Source organism: Phaenicophaeus curvirostris, chromosome 15, assembly GCF_032191515.1.
Source record: "Phaenicophaeus curvirostris isolate KB17595 chromosome 15, BPBGC_Pcur_1.0, whole genome shotgun sequence".
Lineage (NCBI taxonomy): Eukaryota > Metazoa > Chordata > Aves > Cuculiformes > Cuculidae > Phaenicophaeus > Phaenicophaeus curvirostris.
Window position 1 is genome coordinate 16,887,628 of NC_091406.1, and position 20,758 is coordinate 16,908,385.

Here is a 20,758-nt window from a genome sequence, read left to right on the forward strand (position 1 = left end):
GTGCAGGCGGGAGCTCCTCTGTGATGGAGGCAGGCACGGGAGAGGAAGGGGAGGTGGAGGTAGTCTGATGCTTGGCTTTCTTCCTTTCCCAGCACGGTGAAATGGAGGTCAGAAAGAAAGCAGAGAAAGGGAATAGCCTCAACGCACCTCAAGGAGAAGCACAAGGGGGGAAAGTATTATTCAAGCTGAAGGATGCTGTTGGTACATGAGTAAACAGATGGAAACTGGATGTAAATATATGAGGAAGAAAATTAAGGCAGACAATATTAAGGAAGTGTTTCTGAGACAGGCTTCTAAGGAAGCAAAGACAAAAGATGGTTCATGACTCTATTAATGGGTTACAGCATGGTACCACTCCTGTGGAGTGAGATGCTTTGGCATTTGAATTTTAAATAGGATATTCGTGCTTATCTGATGACGTGCTTTTTCCCACAAGAAAGAAAATATCAAAAAGCGTTTCAAGTGATATACCTGGTAAATGCCATTGATGGAGGCTTTTGTGGAGTTTGGGATGGGGGGTGTGTCTCATGTCTGCATCATTTTGAACAACTGCCTCCATGGTGTATCTTGTTGCCCTTTCTCACAGTGTATCCTAGAGGGTACATGGTCACCACCTGAGGTGACACCTCCCAAGACTGAGAGTGGAACTTAAGCTTTTTGGATATTTATTTTTGAAGGTAAAAATGTTTTTCTGTGGGTAGCAGGAAGAAAGAGTCACCAAAACAAAGGTCAAAGTTCTGTTATTTTGAAAGGCTTAGTTATATTTGTGCAATTCTGGCATTGTCACACCACAGGACACCTCCCACTGGATCAGGGGCTCCAAGCCCCATCCAACCTGGCCTTGAACCCCTCCAGGGATGGGGCAGCCACCACTGCTCTGGGCAACCTGGGCCAGGGCCTCCCCACCCTCACAGGAACAAGTTTCTTCCTATTATCTAAGCTTTGTGTTAGACGGATTTCCAAATTGCTTCTAAGCCCAGAGAAGTGAATACGTCAAAGCAGTGCACATCTGCTTCTGTCTGGATTTGAACAAGGCTCTGTAACCTGAAGGTAACAATATCCTGGTGATGGACTGACTTCGCAGTTAAGAGGAGGAAAAAGCAGCAAATAAGGAGTGCATTGTGTTTCACTGTATGTCAAGGGTGGCTGTCATGGTGAGTTAGCAAATCCTGCTGTAATTGGCATGGAGGAATTTTGCCAAAGTCGTGGAAGCGAAGTGGCTTGTTACTTGCCTTTGTGGATTTGAGAGAGATCTGTCTTGGATATCCTTTTGTTGACCTTATCGAGTTAACTTTCATGTTTTTAGAAGGTCATGGAGAAAATCATTAATATTAGGTTGATTTGATGGCTGAAAGGTAATAAGTATTTCCTGCTTATCAGATTGGGTTTGAAAGGACTTTGAATAGCTTGATTTGTTTATCTTTTGCAATCGGTACAGCCCTTAGTGAGAGGGATTTTGTATTCCTAGTTCAGTTTGGGGAATGACATTCCTAGTTCAGTTTGGGTTTACTCTCTGATGAGGCTTGGAGGCTCTGCAGGATAAAAAGCAGAAAAATCAGGAAATTCTGAAGTCCAGCTCCCAAGCTAACTTGGCCACGCTATGGGCCTTGGACATCTTATGCTGTAATGCTTTATGACACGAACAATAACAGATTAACATCCCCTTTTACTGGAAAGCTCAAAATAGCAAATTCGAACTGCGCAGAGGTTGGTTGGATGGAAAGCCAAATCATGTAAACATGGCTTGGCACTGTGAGGGTTTCGTTGACCTTGGCGGGGCTGTGATTGCTTTTCGTTCACAACAAGGCATCGGTGTTTTCAGAGATGTGGCACAAGCTTGTGTAGGACTAAGTTCGCAGTGCTGTTGTCAGAGGCTTTTGCTGTTCTTAAACGTTTCTTGGATGACTTAACGGTGAAACCTTTGGCTGTGTCAGCAAAATGGTCTTTCCCTCGTCTTCCATCTGGGATTTAACAAATAGGAGAGTCATTCTTTAAGCTGAAGGATTGTTGTAAAGCCATTTAAAATGAAATCCTCTCATTGTTTGAGAATCATTCGGCAAAAAACCCACTTGAAAATCTCCCCGTGTGGCCTGTCTGAAGACAGATGTCGTTTCTGGTTTCTGTGGCTGCTTGGAAGGGAGGTAGGACTAAATACACCTACCCTGGATGACTGGGAAAATATAACAGAGAGGAGGGAGAGCTGCTTCTTTTCAGAAGCGAGGCATTTCTGAGGCATCAACTGCTTGAAATGATGGTTGTTTTTAAAAGGAATGCTGTTTATTCCATTGCACGGGCTATGTGTTTCCAAGTGGAAGTTTAGGATGTATTTCTAGCTGTATATTATCACTGAAAAATGTAGTGATAAATAAATAAGAAGAAATAGTTGAGGAACCGATTGAAAAGCAAAGAACAAGAGGAAGAATAAAAATGTAACCAAATTTGATGCTCTGTTTTAATGACTGGGATTTTGCAGACTATAAACCATTGGCAAAGAATGAGATGGAGTTACATGAAACCCACTTATCCTGAGGTACTGAAGCTGTCCTGCACAGACTGTGGGTTGTACTAGTTGGATAGATTTGCAAAAATAGACCACAAGGCAACCCCAAATCCCACCAAGGCACTGGAGGAGATAAAGTAATAGAGGAAATCCTTTTCCTCTTCCTAGTGACTGTCCCACATTGCTGGTTGGGAGCTACAAGGTGCAAGCAGCCGTTCATCTCAGAGACCTGTTGTGCTCAACTCTTGCTACCTACAGCATGGACATGTGGACAATTAGATTGAAAGGCCAGAAACAAAGGTGGTCATCTTATGGGTGACGTTTTCCTATGCAATAATAACGTGTTATAACAGTGAATAAGAAAAGAAAGAAAAGATTTCCTTTTGCTTTGATGAACAGAAGTGAAAGCACTTAGGTTTTTCAAGTGGGTCTGGGACTTAAAAGACATTTCTGCCTTTGTTTTTGTGTGGTTGTGATTGTTATGGAAATGTGTTTGGGGGTGAATGGGCTTGGTTTTAGGTGACCTTCTTGAGTGTTGGTGATCAGTTACCAAAGGAGGCATGTGTTACTAATTTTTTTGAGATTTATGAAAGAGAGTCTCTCTTATGATATATATAAATGGACGTTCTTATCTCAGTAAAGTTAGCTGCTTGGGGGAGCATACTCTGTAGGGCAGGGAGACTGTGAGAATGGGTTTCAGCAATGATCAAATAGGTTTTATCTCATGAAATCGACACTGCGTGAAATTTTATTTTAAGAGTATTGATACTCTCTCCTGCGGGCCAGATGCAGCCCAGGCTGGCACGGCTAATTCACCCTGGCTGCGCTCCAGCAGAGCATCCTGTTTCAGCAGAGTGGCTAAGAGCGTGCTTATCGTTAAGCAGGCAGTTAAATTCTGGTGGTTTCACTGCTGCTCTGGACCACAGCTTCTTGACCAGGGGACAGGTCAGCTGCAAGGAGAACCTGTGGCATGTTCCTCCTCCAGGATTTCTTTCCCTAGGTTTGAGCTGGGCCTGGTTTTGGATAAGTGATGGGACAGGCTGCCTGTGGAGTCTCCATCCCTGGAGGGGTTTAAAAAACATGAAGATGCAGTGCTTTGGGGTATGGTTTAGTAGGCACAGTGTTGTTGAGCTGGTGGTTGGACTGCATGAGCTTAGAGGTCTTTTCCAACCTTAAATATTCTGTGAGTGACACACGCTAGGGCTGACTTTATTTCAGGGGTCGGGGTCCTCTGCTGATCCCCACGCCAGGCTACTGCTGGGTTTGAACAAGGTGTGGGAGTTGTGGGTGATGGCTGCCAGGCCCTTGGCTGGAGGACAAGGAGATGTCATCCCTCTGAGCTGTGGCGAAGGGAGGAGACACTTTATTAGCTAATCTTGGGCAGGAGAACTGTGACAAACATGTGCAGGCGCGTTCATGGCACGTCCGGAGCTGACCACAGCGCAGTGTGCTCCATGGGTGTTCCACAGTCTGTGTCTACAGGCTGGGGCTTCTGTGGTGTGAGTGCTGGAGGACAATTAGAAGAGATAATTAAAACATGTTTTGGACACAGATTGCCTTTTCTGTTTGAAGTTTCCGAGAAAGCAAAGCAACCTGCCCTTCCCCCCCCCCTTCAGATCCCACCTGTTTTGGTTTTTTTTCCTAGAAAAATGTGAAATTCATTAACATGTGGTGAAAGCAATGTAACGACGTCATCTTGATTTAAAATCTGTTTTAAATCTTAAAATGATGGAGCCAGAATCTCTAGCTACAAATGGCTTTGCTTTTGCGGGTACAAGGCAGACTGTCAACATTACTCAAACGTCTCTGGTTTTAGTAGTTCAACATCCTTTGCAAGAGCACCATTTGAATAGAAAGCAAGAAGAGATGCAGGAAAGAGAAATGAGCTTTGAGCTCTGTCAGCATCCTGCGGGGACCTTCTGGCAGGTGCCATGGCTGCTCCTCCTCTTGCATCCTCAGCTTTGGGTCACGACTTCTTGCTGTGCTGTTTTCTGAGAGTGGGGAATATTGTCATGGTTAATTGTGTAATTCTTGTCTGTCACTTCTGTTGTTGCCCTAAATGTATGGTTAGACCCAGCGTCGACCTCAACCTCCTTTGGCACAGCCTGTGGGTTTAGCTCCTGGCTTCTGACTGTATAATAAAACACTTAAATCAGTTTCTCTCTGAGGATTTGGGATTCCAATAGCATAATCCCAGGAATTAATAAGGACAGCAAAGGCAATCCCGCAACATCCCAATGAACCTCGTGGCTGTTGCCACTGTGTTGAATATTGTGTTTTTGTTTGCGTTGCTTAGTGAAGGTCTGGTGCTAAGCAGCACTGCCTGCCCTAAGTTGTCCTCCTGCTGCTGATCTGTGTATCTACTGAATAACTGGAAATGCCAAAAAAGTTATTTTGAGTTTTTGACTTCCAGAGAATATTTGACTTAGAAATATTTGCTAATATTTGAGATGACAGATGCAAGAGGCTCAAGTGAGACTGTTTTACCTATTGTGGCCACTTGGTCTTATGTGTCTTAGCCTGGAATGGACCTGAATGAGGATTTATTGACCCTTTTTCATTTGCGTTGCCAGCTCCATCTTCACACCGATACAGCTGAACACTGTTGCTTCCAGGCTAAGAGGACAAGTTTGCTATAGTGGGAATATGTTATAAGGAAAAGTAGTAACTCTGCTAGGAGTCAATGTTGTTCCTCTGCCAGCCCCAAACCATCATTAAATTCCCACCTGATTCTTAAATATGCATTGCTGAATTCCCATGTGATTCTTTTTTGTTGTGGTGGATTTTGTCTCTTGCATGCAAGTGGTGCACAGCATTAGAGCTCACCAACAATGAATAGAATTTGAATGGTCTTTGTCTTGATGAAGTTAAAAATTGCCTGTTGTGCGTGTGCCACTCGATAATCTTTTGCTTTTGGTTTCTGAATGTTTTATTGTCCTGTGAAAGGAGTCTGTCGCCAACATACTGTCCATCTCTGAGTTTGGACGTGGAGAACCAGTGTGGATGTTGTGCAAATGCCCTTAGGGACAGATCGTGGAGCAATTTCTGGGCTTTCGTATTGTTTGGGTGTAAAGTGCTTTGGGTGCATGCTGCCCAGCCTCCCCTTTGGGAGGGCATCTTGAGAACATCTAGGTTGTCTCGTCCTCTGACTTTAGGCAAGGTGGGGCAACTCTCTGGAAGCAAAAGCCGGAATCCTAGAATAACCATAGAATAACCAGGTTGGAAGAGACACACCGGATCATCGAGTCCATCCTGTTTCAGTGTTTCTTTGGAGCAGTTAAGATAGGAAACAAGACCTCCAGAGAAAGGCAGATGTGTCAGAGAAAGTTTCTGGTGTTATTTTAAGACTGTAGCAAACTAAGGTTATTTAATCCATTAGCCAGAAAGAAGAGATGAACTGGCGCAAGCAATCAAATGCTGCTGATAACGGCTTTCTGGCTGGACACACTGGTTTGGCTGTCACAGGTCCTTATGATCTCCCCCCAAGCTATGACCCTGTAGAAGTGGGCAGAGGTGCACCCATAGACAGTCACCAGTGAGCTGGCTTCACTGAAAAGCAGAGCTGACAAAAAAAGCTAGGCTGAAGACTGCCGATACCGCTTCTATTTTATGCCTGTGCAAAGCTAGACTCCAGTCTGCTAATGTCAGCATAATTTTTTCCCTTGGCTTCGTCCCTGCAATTAATCCAGGGAATCAATGCCCCTGCTGAAGGTGAAGCCCAAATTCTCTGAAACTGAGTCCCCTTTCTCCTGTATGTGTTCATATAGCCGGGTAGAGGTCATGCATATGCAAAGCGGAGTCTAATTTATAGCCAGCATGACCAACCAGGATTAAATCAAAGCAGGACCAAGCAGAAGTTTTTACTCAAACACTCTCCGCCCCCTGACGCGGTTTGATTGTAAAAACCCAGGTTTGGTTTACTGTTGAGAGCCAGCTCAGGCTAGAATTACAAGTTGAGTGCCGATACCGTGGCCACAGCTGTCAAGAGAAGGGCAGCCAAATCCAAGTCTTCTTGCGCCAGATTGATGTGTGATGTTTCTGTCCAAGATGCTTGCTTTGTTTCACGGTCTCTTCTGTTCTCATCCTTCCCTCCCTGTCCACTCTCAGATGTTTGCTGCCGAGGAGAATGTAGATTTTCGGATACACGTGGAGAACCAGACGCGAGCGAGGGACGACGTGAGCAGGAAGCAGCTTCGGCTCTATCAGCTCTACAGCAGGACAAGCGGGAAACACATCCAAGTGCTCGGCAGGAGGATCAGTGCCAAAGGAGAAGATGGAGATAAATATGGTAAGAATATTTACTGGGATCCCCCAGATTCCAGGTCAAAGACTTTAATGCTGTATGTTGGGCTGAGAAGCTCTTGAGACAAAAATAAGAAGAGCAATAAAAAACAGGATGAAAGAGAAGAAACCCTTTCCCAGTTAAGAACATGAGATTTGTTGTGTTGGAGCAGGCTGTAAGCCCAGCTTCCAGCTGCAGGTAGTTCCCACCGTAGTGTCATGCTCCAATTTATTAGTGTATGATGGTGCTTGAGGAGAAAAAGATTTTCTGCCCAATGCATGAGCTCACAGGGTGCCTACTGTAATTCATAAATGATATCCAGGTTGGTGACTGGTATATTCTTTCCCCATGAACTCTGGGCTCGAGTTTGGGTGAATCCAGTGCTTCAATGAAGCCCTCTCATCTTTCTAGATGGTGGGTTTGGGGCATATTTGGTTTGAGATGAAACTAAGCAGACTTTGGAGCTTTGAGTGCACCCCAGAGCTTAAGTTGAATCTCATGGTGTGTGGATCCTGCAGGAACGCAAATAATTGAATTTCCCTCAGGCTAGCAGTGTGTTCAACTATTCTCATTGTGATTTCCACACAAGCAACATGCTAGAAATGTTGTTAGCAGGCTGAATTATGAAAAACTCTGTAATCCTGATGTATTTTGAAATGGTTGCAGCAGAGGTACTTTTACTGCAGTTGGTTGCTGGAAGGATGCTGTTCAGAGAACTGTTTCTTTTTCTGTTATGGGTGTACAGCCCCATGTGTTGATGTGTTGCTGCAGAGGTGTGTGTATGCATTGGCTGGCATACACGTTCATGTGAAGCTGACTTCACGTGCAGCACTGGTGAGGTGAAGATGGGCTATGATGATGGCAGGTCAAAATCTGGGAACGGTTGTTCCCTTGGGGAGCTTGAGGCAGGATGAGGTTCACGCCATTTCTACTGCGTGCACACTGCCAGCGTGAGCAGAGGAGCAGGGTGAGCTGTCCCACAGGAGGTGATGGCTAGAAAGCACCTGGCTGGTACGAAATGAACCCCCACGGATGTTGTGTAGAGTCATAGAATGGTTTGGGTTGGAAGGGACCTCAAAGCCCATCCAGTTCCAACCCCCCCTGCCATGGGCAGGGACACCTCCCGCCAGATCAGGTTGCTCCAAGCCCCATCCCAACCTGCCCTTGACCACCTCTAGGGATGGGGCATCCATGACTTCCCTGGGCAACCCATCTCTCACAGAAAGTCTTGCCCCGAGCTCTCCTCAACCTTGTCCTTTGTCATTCTCAAATTTCCAGATAAAATGGGAGCAGAAAGTGTAATTTGGCTACTAATTATTGTGTCATTTATTGCATTCATCCCCTTAATGTCTGATATGTAAACTAGTCGCTGCGTGCTCGCTGCTGGCTTCCCAGGAAACACTCTTGCCCACAGTGACTGTCAGGTAACGTGATGTAGTTTTCCTCTCTGTGAAAGAAGGCAGCATTTACAGTGGGGTGCAGCAGGGAAGTGTGCCCGTGAGCAGCTGACAAGTGCTAATTTATGTGTCAAAGCCCATCTTGTCCCCTTCATACATATGCAATCGTGTCTGAACAACAAATCCTCGCGCAGGAGCATGCTCGTGACCGGTGGCGATGCTGCACAATGGCAGAGCTTGAGGTTTCCCATCTGGGAAGCTCCCCTGTGCCTTCGTCGCTGCTCGCCACCAAATCCTCTTTGCTCCTGGTTGGTGGTGTCCTCCTAACAACCCGGAGAGCTCTGGCCATGGGGTGCTCCCTCCCCCTCACCTCCTAATAAAACTCCTTGACGCATCAAGCTGCAAAGCCTTCCTATCCCTGGCCGTGCTGAAAGGTTATGGAAATCTGTTCATCATCTTGCTTGGCACGGGAACACTTAGAGCATGATAATCAAGGAGACAGTGAGGTGGGGCATGGAGGTCCAGGATGTGACCACGCAGAGCTCCTAGCTGTGATAATGAAGCGGGGAGAGATGTCAGAGTTACTGAAGTGAGAACCATCTGTGTTACAGCCAAAACTGGATACAAAGGCAATGACACAGGATTCATTATGTGCTGGGAACCCCTCCCCCCGAGGCATTATTATGGAGTAACCTTTGATCAAGACCAGAGAGAGGCTTAAACCAGGTCTGGGGATCTCAGCAGTTGCAAACTTTTGATCCACATCTCCGTCTTGCTGGTCAGATCTGCCTCGGAGGGAGGACAACTTTCCTCTCGTGCAGCAGATGGCTGGTTTTCCTCCTGCCCTTTTCTCTTCTTCCCTTTTTTTACAGCCCCTGTGCTGGCACGGTGAGTCAGAGCCAGGTTTAGCCCTGGGGAGTGCCCAGCTTATTTCTTGGCTACATCACCCTTGCGGATGGCAGATGTCTCACAGCTTCTCCACTGTCTTAGCCCTGTCCCCATTGGCAGGGGACATTGATGGTGGAGGTGATGTGGATTGACATCCTAAGGCAGGGAAGGCTTTGGGAGGATGAGCAAGTGGCAATGTCTGAGCAAAGGCAAGAGATGCCTGGAAAGGTGCCCATGTGCTGGCTCCAGCCCTGAGTTCTCCCAACAACTCTGTCCCATTAAGGTTAGGCAAGGGCAATGCAGACTCAGTCTTCATGTGGAAAGCTCTGTGTGGCTGTGGCTGGGGTCCATAGTGCTCATCACCAGTAATTAGCACCAGCCAGTTTTAAGGATGGTGAAGCTAATGATATTTTAGCACCTCTTTCCCCTCTCCTCCCTTCCATTCACAACTGGCTAAAGAACAGTGTCCAAGTGAAGAGATGCTTTCCCACCCCCCCTCCCTGCCCCCCCTTTCTTTCTTTCTTTCTTTGCACATGTACAGCTTCCAAATGGCTGGCGTGGGAGGGCTGTCCTACCTTTGATGGGGAGGGTAGTTTTATTGCAAGGTTTTACTGACTTCCGTAAAACTTCTCACCTCTTGGTTGAAGAGAACGCCCAGAAAAAGAGGGGAGGTGGCAGATCTCAGGCAGTGAATTGCTCCTTTCCAGGCAGCTACCATGAGTACAGCAAAATGACCAGCCAGCCCTGGGGCAGGGAGAGAAGATAGGGTCGGGCTGGGGGGGATCCAGCTGGAGGAAACCCCCTTGTATGTTTTATCCAGGTCTGCGAATTGCACGTGCAAGGAAAAATGCAGGCTCTGCAATGCAGAGTGTTGTTGGCATAATAATTCCTGTGTGTGATTTTTGGTTTATGCATTCTTCAGGGCCAAGATCTGGCCCCATGTGTCAAATTATTAAATGGCAAATTAAGTCAGTTAATAGAATTAATTGAGTCGATGTAATCCTTTTAATCAGATGGATTTGATCGCTTCTCAGATGAATTAGAATCCATTAACAGATAAGTCAATTATTGGACTAAATTAAATCTAATAATAATGCCTGCTGCTCACAGCAACACTAATTAATCTAAATACACTTACCTATCTCTCAAGGTTGGGTTTTTTTAAGGCTTAATCGATGTTCCTAAAGTGCTCTGAGATCTTTAGATAACAGATGATCTATGTGAGCAAAATATTATCTCTTAACAGACTATAAACTAATTAAAAGACTGATCTATTTACAGATTGCATTTTTACTTTAATCTCTTCAACCTATTCAGGAGGAATTTGCACTGGCCCAGAAAAACAATATTCCTGTTATAAGCTTATTGTTACTTTACAGGTTCCTAAGTGGTCCTTTCATTCAGAAAATTAAAGGGGGAAGGAGAAAAAACAACCATTAAAGTGCTGACAAAAAAAAGAAAAAAGAGAAAAGAACCTGGAACCTTTATATTCTACCTCCGATAAATGGTACAGATAGGGAACAGAGGGATCAGTGACCTGAAACCTTAGATCCTTTCATTTATTTTCATTTCACAAAAGGCAGAAGACATTCTATCCTGTTTGTTCACGATCTTTGTATCCAGCACAGTTGGGGAGACAGCTCTCTTGGTTGGGTGAAGGCATTTTTTGCCTCATTTGTATTTCACAGCTATGTGATTTTTGTTTTAATTTGTCCGTGGCTACTGCTGTCCTGCGGGGTGATGAGAAGTGATAGCCATCAGGAGAGAGGCAGGGAGGTGTGAGAAGCCTTTGGGCTTGCCCTCTCTCTGGAGGTAACTTTTTTTGTGTGAGTGCTTGGGTGTCCTGCAGGCTGGGATGTGGTGTATGTAGATAGGCTATTAGTCAGTGTTTTCCAGGTTGCTCTCCAGCAGGATTTTGTCCACTGACCTAGTCTATTACAGGTTATAAAAACTCTTGGGTCCCCTAGAAGGTTGTAAAACGTCTATTTTTTGACCACAGAAAAGCATTTAAACAGTGGCCAGGACAGCATTGGCCCAGGTTGCCTAGAGAAGTGGTGAATGTCCTGTCCCTGGAGGTGTTCAAGGGCAGGTTGGATGGGGCTTTGAACAGTGGGAGGTGTCCCTGCCCATGGCAAGGGGGTTGGAACCGGATGGGCTTTAAGGTCCCTTCCAACCCAAATAATTTTATGGCTCTATTTTATAAACCTTCTCATTTATAAACCTTGTGGTCTAAAGCGTGGGAGGCTTTGTCTGAGGACATGTGAGGGACAGCACACAGGTGTGACATTTGTCCCCACTGCCAGTGATTTCAGCCACTCACAGAGATGGACCTTGGGCCAATGAAGTCCTCTTGAAGACTCCTCCGGAGCTCACTGAGTTTTAGCTCAGGGCTCAAGAGATCCTACTGTGATGGGATATTTGGGGAGTTTAACAAAGCATGGATTTGATAACTGGGTGTTGACAAATCTGGGGTCAAGTGGACCAAGGAGGGAAAGAAATTCAAGATGATGTGCATGCATGGTGCTAGGCATTACCTCCACATGTCGCGGTTGTTCCTGACACAAAACATCGTGCCCTGCACAGATGCAATTTTTTGGGTGGTATGGGGAAAGCAAGAAGCTTGAGGAGGGGATACAGGTGCCTTCTTCCTTGGGCCACCCCAGCCTGGGTGATGTGCTCCATAGCTTTCAGTTCCCCTCCTTCTGTTCTAGCTTCCCAGAGATGCCAGTGGAGAAGCCCAAGGAGAGCACGTTACAGCTGTCTAGACATCAGCCACGCTCCATCCCGCCAGAGATTTCATTTGTGGTGGAAGTGGGCTCTGTTCCATGAGGAGGTGTAATACGTGTGGAAAATATTATTATAGCAAAATAGCCTCCTTTAATTGACTCTAACTTTTGCAGGATTCCTTCCTAGGTTTGGGTAATCCTATGCACTCCAAAATTAATGAGCTGACATAGCACTTCTTCGGGTTTGGCAGCCTGACAGCTAATTTAGAACTCCCTAAACTCATTTCACTAATGACTCCCATTTGTTCTATCTCAAAGCCTGGAAACAAATGCAAAATACCAGTGCCATTGTCCCATCTTTAGCAAGTCATTCTTTCCCCTCGGTATTTCTGGCACCTTAACAGCAAGCAGCCTTGGGAAATCTGATTAACCCTTTCCCTTCCTCGAATACTTAAAATCAATTTTGATCCCCCTCCTGGGAAGATCAGGAAGGAAAAAATAAACTCATTGTGGCTGGAAGGCGCAGAATTAGCCTGCAAGAGGGATGGGAGATGTGGCAGTAGTAGCAGTTGGGGTTAGTTAAATATAACTGTATTTTCACAGGCTGGACATTCAGAAACATGCTTGTCTTCCCAGGAACCAGGTATGAGCAAAGGTGAAGCTCAGCCTCGCATCAATTGTGATTTGCTCTGTAATTTATTCTGCTGAACCACCAGGATGGCTGTTTCCTATTTAAACGGCGTATCGCTGCCTCTGGTCTCTCCCCATTACAGTTTTGAAATGACAACAAGACAAATAATTTTTTAAAAAAGACCTTTTATCTTCTAAACCATTTATTTTCACTTACTTAGCCCGGGGGCAGCACTGACCTCAGCGTAAGGGATGATCATTCACCATGGCAGCTGTACAGTCATATGGGTCCTGGGGACTGGCCTGAGCTGGAGAAGCCTTCGCCGTCCAGCTGCTGTGTTGTGCCTCTGGTTTTGTTCCCTTCTTGCTCAACATCCCCTGATTGCTTTATTAGGGTTTTTTTCCCTTAAAATGTCTCCCCTTCTCATCTGCAGTGGGGCAGTGGTGGAGTTTTTCCTTTGAAAGCAGGTGTGCGGATGAACTGAAGTGCTGGAGCTCCCAGGCTTCGCTGGGCAGTGAGGAGCATCAGCTGCCCTCACCTTCCAGGAGACTCTAAAAGGTTCAGCAGCCATTTGAAATGTGCTGTCAGCATCCTCTATGAATCATCTGTACATTTAAGATGTTCTTATCTTTTATTGTACTGTATTCTGTGCCTCTCTAGGGTAGAGGAAAGCTCTGCTTAGGCAGGATGAGAAGTTTAGGAAGAATAATCCAAGCCTTTTGCTTTTTGATTCATGACAAAGCTTTTTGTTGCCAGTTTATTTTTGGTTTTGATAGCTGCCACCCCAAGGTCCCACTGTGGCCAGCTTCACGCCTGAAGTTCAGCTCTTTCCTCAGCAGACCCTGTTTTGTACCTGTAGTAACAGTAGAAGCTGTTGTTTATTTTTTCTCCACACTGATTTTTGATTTCCCTGCTTCTGGACCCTAAAGATTGCTTAAAGAGCTTTGACTTCCGTAAGAAAAGAAAAATATCACCTTTTTGCTCTTTGTCCAAACTTCAGGTGTCCATAATCTCTATGGTTTGAAACCATAGGTCTGTCTGTCAGTAAATATTAGGGACCTAGAAATAGAAATAACGAGCAGAAGTAATTTAGAGGTCAGCTGATAATTTGTCATTTTTAATATCTGTGTGGAGTGGAAAGCAAGCTGCAAAGTGAAAAATGTTTATTTTCATGCAAGCTATAAAATGATTTTTGTTAACAGTTTGTGTGTGTGTATAATTCTGTGCTGTGATTTAAGTGTTCCCATTAGAAATGCAGAATAGGAAATAGGATCCCATCTGTGAGCAATTTAAGAGGAAGTGAGACAATGGAGTCGATTGCTGCTTCAGTTTAGATAATCAATACAAATATTATTAGTATAGTGATTTATCTTCCAAGACACTTTATGAAAATGTGAATGCCAGACCCTGAAGACAGGTCAATATGATACTATCTGTTCCTGCCTTGCTGTAATGATGGGCTTTTCCCATGAAGCTCAAACAGCTGCTTTGCTAAATGTCCTTCCCTGGCTGTGATTAAATAATGCAGAACAAAGTTAGAGCTTCCCTTTCTCCTCTGTGACTCTGAAAACGCACTGCGCATATTAGTACAAAGCTTACTTTTATCTGAAATTCATACCTGGGGACTGCCGGGTGGATACTGGGAGATGATCTTTAAGGTTCTTTCCAACCCTAAACATTCTACGATTCTATGATGAAGTTCTTGAAGAAATTTGGATAATTTTAAATATATTTCTAGGCCATGAGCGATTCTGTGCACAAATGCTGAGAGCGCTCCTTCGAGTTTATTGCAGTTGTTTCATGCTAGTGTCTGTTGTCAAGCCTTGTGTCATGGTATCTGAGGGTTTCCCATATCTAAGCATTTGTCCAGTTATGAATTCAAGTTGCTTCTTTGGATTCAATTAAAAGTATCCTGCAAATAGGCTAGTCTGCAGTTCTGAAAGGTTTTCTTAACTGCTTTTACTTTGGAGAGGGAGGAAGGAAATCATCACCAACAAACTGTTTGGTAACTTTTGGCTTTGGTGTACATCATCATTAATGTCGTCAAGTGGCCACTGAGGTTTGTCCTTGGTTGGAGGAAATGAAAAATGCCAATAACTCTATTAAGAAAACAAGAAGGGAAATTCAAAACTGAGTGTGAAAAGAGCATACTTCTGCTTGAAGATAACATGGGATCTTGCTAGGTTGCTGCTTGAGAGACCTAAACTTGGTAGCTTGCTTTGCTGCAGACTTGGTGTTGGTGTTTTTTAGCCAAGTTGCTCAGCTGGAGCATCTCTCGTGCTCCACTTTGCCCTGGCTATAAGGTTGACATTGAAGCTGGACCCTCTAGACAGTGAGAGAAGGAACTTTGCTCCTCACATATCAAAATGGCACAAATGTCGTCCTCTGGGTCTCCTTTTGTGTCTATACCTCATCTCCCAAACAAGGGTTGCACCATTCCCTCACCTTGTAGATGTGCCATCAGGATAAAAGCATTGCAAATGGAGGGATGCTAAAGAGATGATGGCTACACTGGTAGCCTGGTTAGAACTAATTATTTAGTGTTTTTTACACACTCTGAGACCATTCCTGTTTTCAAGTTGGGGTTTCCACAAGAAAGGTGTTAGACTTCATAAAAAAATAAGGCAATTTAATCGCTCAGATTTCACCTCAGCTCTTTTAAAAACCAGATAGTCAGGAATTTCCGCAGCTGCGAGGTGGAGCACAGCAAACATTAACAATGCCAGTAGTATTGCATGGCTGTCTGGATGAGGAGGGAAGAGCCCAGTCCCCTGCAAAACTGCACCGAGCCTCAGGCTTGGCGGAAAGGTGAAAAATAATGAAGCTCCAAAGAGGAGAAATTGCTGATGCATGACACTTGGAAATCTGGAAGAGTCCAAAAAGGGAGCTGAAAATACCCCCCAAAAATGACTATCTGTGGCTTGAACGAAATAGTGTCCGATCAGCATTCAGAAACCGCTGAATTCAGGCCGTTCCAATACTGGCATTTTCCAGACTGCCTGCCAGTCGGATGCAGAGGAGAACACGTGTAGAGCGTCTGCAGTCTCAGCGCTTGCAAGAAGGGAAGGCGAGCTGGAAGTAAAGGGAATGAGAAGGCCCAGTAAAAAAACCCCTGTTTTTTATTACTATGAGGAAGAGAAGGGGTATTGGGGTTGGAGGGAGATGGTCGCATGGCTGCACTCTGTTAGCATCCCTTCTAAGGAGCAGTGCCAGCAATAAATAGTGCACACTTTGGTCCCTGATGAATTTTAATTTATGCTTTTATGGTGACATAGGAGCTGAGACCTTCTCAGTGTCTCCTGAGCTTTGTGTCCCTGACTTCTGCTGTAGTCACTTTGGGGATGTGCCTGTCCTTTGCTGATGCTACGTGGAATGGTTGAGTTTGAAGAATTGCTAGATAGTGCTCGGATTCATTGTGCCCTCATTTCTGAGAGCTGAAATGAGTGCCTAAAAGGCCTTCTCCTCCTCTGCGTTTGCAGCTGCCAAAAAGGGTGCCTTTCTTCCCAAAGTAATGAGAAAAAAATCCTGTTGTCTGCCATGGCCCTGCCTTCTTCTAGATGTAATGACTTCTGGGTCTTCTCCAACAAGCAGTTTCCCAGCAATGACAACTGGATGGCAGGATCTGGCCCCAGGTTGTGCCATGGAGAGAAGTCCTTGTTCTCTGATGCTGTTTGGCTGCATCTATTCCTCATCCAAGAGCTGGGCTGGTGAGGTGGAGGGAGGGCTGGATGTTGCACCTGAGCTGTGTGATGGTGGCTCAAGCCATTGCTGTTTGAGCATATGGTAGGTGGCACACGCTTGGCATCCTGGCTTCAAGCTGGCATGGCTGGTATGGTTTGGTTTGCACCTGATGTTCTCAAGTGCTTTTGGAAGGACAAGCAGGAGAGGAAATGGGTGGTTGCATGTGAGAGGGTGAGCTCTAGCAGCAGGAGACATCATCGCCAGCCACTGGAGGGGGTGAGGACCTTAGTGTGAAGAAGCAGCGGGGAAGGGCTAAGCACAGGGTGGGACGCAAACACCAGACAGATTTAAAAGAATAATGTCCAAATGGTCTTACTGCTTGTTCAGGGACAGCCATGAGGCTCGCTGTGCGTCCATGTCTGCTGTGTGGGATGAGCGTGAGGGATATCCTCACCACAACCCTCCTATTCCTGCTTTGCCAGCTCTTGCAGAGGTGAGTGCTGAAGCAGGCTGAGGAGTGTTTTGGGTTCCTAGTTTCAAATCACACATTGTGTCGAGGCAGAGGGTGAACTGTACAGCTGCTGAAAGCTAGTCTTGTCCTGTTGGGATGAGGGATGTTGTCCCAGGTTCCAGCAGCAAAGGAGTTTGCCTAAGGGTAACTTCAATCTAAATCCCAAATAACATTTCTGCTGGTAGCATGGAGGGATCACAGGGTTGGATCTCTGCTACAACTAAGGCCTGATTATCCTCTTTCCTACACTCATGAAACTCCCCCAACTTCAGCAGAGCTGTTCCTGGAGCTCCTGTGTGAGACTGAAAGGAGATTAAGTGCCCAGCAGTGCCTCCCATTCCTCCTGTGTCTTGCACCTTTGTTAAGACCTTGCATTTCAAACCATTTTAGCTGGTGGGAGGCAAATCAAAGCTGTTAGGTTTTAGCCGGTGACAATGGCAGGGTGCTGCGTGGTGTGCCCAGCCCCTTGCCTTTGTGCAACGTTTGCTCAGCGGTGATTCTTGCCTTCATTTCATTTGCTTCTGCATCTGCATTTGTAACCGGTTTTTTCAAGTTAAGTTTCTGCCTGGTGACTCATTAGGAGTAAATGGGCAAAAGGATATTGACTTTACACCTACTAATTTGGGGGTGCTAACAAGCAAATGTAAGAGCTGTATGCTTACTGGGTAAATTGTTCCACCTGGGAGGACTGGAGGAGGGGACATAAAAAGCTTTGCAAAGAAACTGCACTTTTTTTTTTTTTTTCTAGCTACTGGCCTTGGTTGTTCTTGTGACCATAATGAGTTTGGGAGAACATTGACGATCACCTTTGCTTTACCCTCCTTTGAGCTTTGCCAGGATTTTCTGGTGCTGGAACTATTAGACCTGTGTGGGCACGAGAAGAAGCTAAGATTCTAATTAGGAGACGCTAAGTATGTTTGCTCGGAAATGAGGGCTGGTGGAACAAACCCTTCTTCCTGCGGCATATGTGAGTGCAGGACGGCGGATGAGTCAGGATGCGCGTCGCTGCCGGGGCTGGCACGCTGTGCATGTGCTGCACTCGGAAGGGGAGTTAGAAGCATGTAGTAGCTTTAATATAGCTAGTACAGGTACTGACAGCAGCAAGCATCAGCAGTGTGGATGCTCATTAGGTAAATCCATGGGCTGTGGCTGTAGACTCATGGCAGAGGGTCATGGTCATGGCATCTCACTCCTGTTGAGGTCTGTTCTCAGTTTCCCTGGTGCTGGGCCCCGAAGTCAGATGTATATGTGTCTGACCCTCTCCAGCCATATCTCTGACACAATGACCACGCACCCTTAGGTATATTTAAATCAAGATAAGGATTTTGGCTTTCTCAGGAAGAGCAACCTGTTGCAGGGGAGCTGGAGCACAGCTAAGGAGTGGTGGTCTCTAGCCCTGATGGTCCTGCTCTGGGCAAAGGGCTGTGCTGGGTGACCTCTGGCGAGCCTTCCCAGCCTAAATTATTTTGTGATTTGGGGAATGTCTTTCAACACTGATTGTCAGAACAGAACTGGCAGATAAAGTCATCAGTGTTCGCCACTTTGAAGGCAGTGGTTCTCCTTAGGGTGTGTTCAGTGGGACCCTTGGGAAGCGTCGTTTAGTGGTCTGTCCCTCCTTTTGCTCTTTGTGATTTTTGTATTGAGATCTTTAAGAATTTATATTATTTAAAAGACTGGTTGTAGGCTAAGTTTTGTATTCTACCACTTTATTCCTTCTGCCCTTTCCCTCAGCTAGGGGTGACCCACTTATATCTGTAAAGATGATACCATCTGCACAAGGCAATATAAAATGTAGTTTATCTTAAAAGGTGTGTGCTGCGGAGTGCAAAGGCACACTTTGTACCAGTGCAATAATCAGTTATTATCTCTACTCCTTTCTGGACATAAATCCAGTTTACTGTGTACTTCGAATGGAAGGAAGGAGTCCCCCTGTTTTGCTGTATCCAATGTCAGGCTCCCTTTAACCAGCTGCTGCTCTGCGGCTGTGACTTCCAGCCACACTCCTCCTCCTCCTCGGTGCCTGACCTGGCTGCAGCCAAAATCGGTCTCTCAGCAGGAGGAATCTGAGGAAATGCAGCAAACTTCAGCTCCTGGGGCTAAATTGTTGTGCTCTGTAACAGCAAACTGTGTTGAACTAATTGACAACCAGCTTTAAACGTACCCCGATCAAGCAAATACATTGATTTATTTTTTCCTCTCTTACTGAGTGTTAAACGGCTTCCAGCTTGGTTTCCTCCCCAAGAACTGGATAACTCATCTATTGTGTAGTAAAACTGATGGGCAGTTTTGACCTCTATACAATCCTTTCAGTATGTTGAGGGAGGAAGGAGTTTCTTATGCTCCTATGAATGTTTGACCACTTAAGAAAGGCAAAACAAAAAAAAGCCCTACCCAAACCCACACACACCAACAAAAGATGATCCATTTTCTCTGAATGTCTTTGAAAGAAGCTTAGTTTAGAGACAGACTGGAGAGAAAGGCTATTGATTTTGTTTGACCTCCAAACAGACTGCCGTCAGTATATTTTCCCTGTTGGAAGCAGTTCAGGGCTCTGAATTTCCATGTCAGCGTTTGTGTTTTGAAGTGCGCTGGAGCTTTTGCTGCTTCTTCAATAAATAGCAAGCTGTAGGGAAAGGTATATGTGTGTTTCCCTCTGGATCTGCCCTTCCTTTCTTTTTCTCTTCTATATAACTCAGTCACATTGCTGATTGAACATTTACAAATCCTTTTAACTGAAAGTTATGCAGGTTAGTGCTTTAAGCTGGGACTATAAGCAAAAGTTTTGTAATCCCTGTCTTGCTTTTTCCAGGGCTGAGCTGGGTCTTTTCCCAGCCTCTTGCCTGCAGAGACACTCGTTGCTGTACCTGGCATGAGCAGAGAGATGCCCTCCTGTAGACAGTCACAAATCCTCTAAAAAATGCCATCCCTTCTTTTACCTTGATTATTGTCAACCTTTACGTGGGAAAGCCTTCCTGGCTTGCACTTTCTTCACCATGAGAGTGGGGAGGCCCTGGCCCAGGTTGCCTAGGGAAAGTGTGGCTGCCCCATCCCTGGAGGTGTTCAAGGCCAAGTTGGATAGACCTTGGGCAGCCTCATCCAGTGGGACGTGTCCCTGCTCATGACAGGGGGTGGAACTGGATGATCTTTAAGGTCCCTTCCAGCCCAAACTATTCTTTGATTCTATGAATTCTCCTGCAGCGAGGTGTTTGGTGACTCCCATCGTACCGGAAACTCAGTTACCACTGTGCTTGGCACAGGTTTGTGTAGTTTTGTAGTTGTTCTTGTAAAATGGCTTATGACAAGTCCTATGCTCAGCTACAGAGGAGTGACTTCAAGGGAAGGGAATACCTGTAGGATGTGTTGGTTGTGAGGTTTCTAAATGAACTTCTTGGAGCTCCTTTGTAATGAGGGTGTAGCGGTCAGCACCTCTCCATGCTGAACAGTCAGCTCCTCTTCTCCTCCTAGTTTAACAATAAGGCTTCACATGGCAAGTTTTTGGTTTGTATGCTTCTGCCCGCTTTGTGGCAAATTCAACGCAGGAAATTTGCTGCTGTCGGCACAGGAAAGGGCAGCCCAGCCTGATAAACCTGCCGTGATGTAATCAAGCCGTGGGCAGCTGGTCAGTGAAGTTGGATACCAGTTGCTGAGCCCCCCTGTTGGCTTTGGCAGCCTCAGCTTTATTTCCAACCCACATGGACAGTTGTCCCTCTTGGTCCTAACGCTGACCCTCTCTTTAGAGAAAGGGTTGGTTTTCATTGCCACTGCCAGCCTCGTGTCTGCTTTGTGCTGTGTTTTGGGTCAGGGTTGAGCCTGTTGGTACAGATGCGTGAAAGTCTGCGGCATATGAAGTCTGATGACACTTATACAGCATCAGTATCTAACTTAAGCGCTTAACTTCCCAGAGAGTAGTAGCCCACTGCACCCCTAAAAAATAATGAATGGTGGAAGGTGTATTTGTCTAGCCTGTGCCAAATCAAGCTGAGGTTGCCGCCTGCATTGTGTGTGTATCTAGTGACTCCCACAGAGCAGGATTTAAAGGGTTCCCCAGAACCTTTTCTTGCCCAATCCACCCTTCTGCTGTACCTGAATATTCAGTTACATTAACTCTTTGCAAATGGCTCAGCAAACACCTCTGAGAGGAG

General features: G+C 45.6%; 1 protein-coding gene across 3 annotated transcripts in view; it reads left to right on the plus strand.

The window, feature by feature from the left end:
- FGF18 (fibroblast growth factor 18) overlaps positions 1 to 20,758 on the plus strand; it is a 77,824-nt gene that overhangs the window by 24,636 nt on the left and 32,430 nt on the right. The window contains exons 1-2 of one of the 3 annotated variants that reach the window (XM_069869428.1): positions 1,821 to 2,141; positions 6,608 to 6,788. In XM_069869428.1, the coding sequence (XP_069725529.1) occupies positions 2,025 to 2,141; positions 6,608 to 6,788 (298 nt within the window). In that variant the 5' untranslated portion in view covers positions 1,821 to 2,024. Of the gene's footprint in view, positions 1 to 1,820; positions 2,142 to 3,407; positions 3,501 to 6,607; positions 6,789 to 20,758 lie in introns of those variants that run through there. The other 2 variants (XM_069869430.1, XM_069869429.1) reach the window with 2 other exon arrangements.